The sequence below is a fragment of the Monoraphidium neglectum genome, assembly GCF_000611645.1.
Source record: "Monoraphidium neglectum strain SAG 48.87 unplaced genomic scaffold scaffold06446, whole genome shotgun sequence".
Lineage (NCBI taxonomy): Eukaryota > Viridiplantae > Chlorophyta > Chlorophyceae > Sphaeropleales > Selenastraceae > Monoraphidium > Monoraphidium neglectum.
The window spans coordinates 1-2,231 of NW_014007194.1; the positions used below are offsets into that span (position 1 = coordinate 1).

Below are 2,231 nucleotides of genomic sequence, written 5' to 3' on the forward strand. Positions count from 1 at the left end.
ACCATCCCCCTCCTCACACACCCCTGCCCCCCCCCCTCACCTGCAGGTTCGTCCCCTCAATGAGGACCTGGTTCCGCTCCTTCTCCCGCACCACGATCGCGCGCGCCACCGTGGGGATGCCCGCCACAATCACGCCGGGCAGCACGCGCAGCAGGCGCTCCAGCTCGAAGAGCAGGCCCACGCCCGTGGCCTCAAAGTCGGGGGCGGTGCGGACCCAGAGGCGGTCGGGGCGCGTCCTGACGATGTGCTCGGGCTTGACCTGGTGTGTGTGTGTGCGTGTGTGTGTGTGCGTGTGGGTGTGTGTGTTTGTGTGTGTGTGTGTTTGTGTGTGTGCGTGTATGTGTGTGTGTGTGTTTGTGTGTGTGTGTGTGTGTGTGTGTGTGTTAGTGTTTGAGCGAGAGAGAGAGAGAGAGAGTGTGTCTGTGTGTGAGTGAAAGAGAGAGTGTATGTGTGTATGGGAGGGGGGATGGCACAGCGAGTGTCGCAAGTGCGCACAGCCACAGTCATACAGCCAAGCTGGGCCGCGCCGGCGGCCCCTCCCCGGGCGCGGGGCGCGGGCGGCGGTGACGTCACGCGGCACCTTGATGCGCGGCGTGTTGGCGATGCTGTGGGCCACCGTGAACGCGTCCACCGGGAGGTGCAGCTTCTGCGCACGTGCGGCGGCGGTGGAGGTGGGGTCGGGGGCAGTTTGCGACCCGAGGATGGGGGTGAAAGCGCGCGGGGGTTGGTCGAGAGTCGAGGGGTGTGTGGAGTGCCTCGAGCGGCTGACCAGCCCGTGGGGCTGGTTACATCAGGACGCGACCTGTGCCGTTACACCCTTGTGCTTGCGCCCATCTCCAGAGCCGGGGTCCCGCCAGCGCCCGCGGCCCCCACGCAAGCCCACCCTCACCCTACCCCATGCAAGCCGAAGCTCAAGTTTGAAATTCAACGGCTCATTCCCCAGCCCCAAACCAGACTTCGGGCGGTTCAAGCCAGGGGCATTGATTCACGGTTTTGTGATGCCGGGTGATAGCCAGACGGCGGCGCCGCCCCAGGGGTCAACACGCAAGGGCAGGGGAGGCCACCAAGGCCACCCTGGCGGCAGCAACCACGAGAGTGAGGGGGGGGGGTGTGCGTGGCCCGCACCTGCAGCACTGCCATGTCCAGCACCACCTCCACACACGCGTCGCCCACGTTGGACGGCGCCGCCTTGGGGCCGTTCCCGCGCGGAGGGTTGAGCAGGATCGCGATGCGGCGCGCCACCTGGCGGCCCGAGGAAGGGGGGGGGGGAGGGAGAGGGGGGAAGTGCGGCGTTAGATTGTGGTGTGTGAGACCTGGTGGGCAAGGACGTGCCATTATAGATTGGCAGCAACCCTAGGAGACGCGCCGCGGGCGTCACCACCTCCGGCAACATGCCTCTTTGTGGCATTACGTCACAGGCGGCATGCTTACGCACTCACACACGCACGCAGGTACGCATGCATGCACTCAACGACCACCTGGAAACGCAGCTACAGTTTCGGGTTCAAGCTCAATCATGAGTATACACACGCGATACAGACACACACACACACACACGCACGCACACACACACACACACGCGCACACGCACACACACACACTCACACACACACACACACACGCACACAAACACACGCTTGCATCGCGCCGGCCCCCTCATCACCTGCCCCAGCGTGGTGCGCTCCAGCCGGCCCTGCACCAGCCGCGCCGCCGCCTCGTCGACGTCGTTAACCAGTTTGACCCTGATGATGGGCGTGGATATGTTCTTGGACCCGTTGATGATCTCCTTGATGCGGGGGACACCCTGCGTTTATTTATGTGTGTTTTGGGGGGGAGGCAGGAGGCAGGACGGAGGGGGCTCGTGTTGCGGGCGGTGGAGGTTGGGGAGGGTGCGCAGGTGATTAGGTGCGTGTGGCGTGGCGGGTGAGGACGGTCGCGGCTGCGGAGCAGCCAGCACAGCTAAGGGCGCCGGCAAACAGGACGGTCACGACGCAGCCTGCCGATCATGTCAAGTCCCTGCGGCGTTGGGTGGGCAGCCGCTGCGTGCGGGCGTTGGAGGGCAAGCCGCCGGCATGCGCGAGCACGGTGTGCGCGCGAGCCTGTGTGCGTGGTGCTGTGGGGTTCCTTGGTGCCGCCCACCAGCGTGACGTTCATGGACGCCACCCCCGCGAAATGGAACGTCTTGAGGGTCATCTGGGTGCCGGGCTCGCCGATGGACTGCGCCCCAACCG

At 65.4% G+C, this 2,231-nt stretch overlaps 1 protein-coding gene across 1 annotated transcript; it reads right to left on the minus strand.

The window, feature by feature from the left end:
- Nucleotides 1-40: 40 nt before the first annotated feature.
- MNEG_16509 (DNA-directed RNA polymerase III subunit C1) lies at nucleotides 41-2,193 on the minus strand (the record flags this gene model as incomplete). The annotated part of the gene is made up of 5 exons (XM_014035021.1): nucleotides 41-259; nucleotides 581-646; nucleotides 1,126-1,242; nucleotides 1,664-1,804; nucleotides 2,140-2,193. Coding segments are annotated over 5 exons (597 nt in total), but the record flags the coding sequence as incomplete, so codon positions are not given.
- Nucleotides 2,194-2,231: the final 38 nt, after the last annotated feature.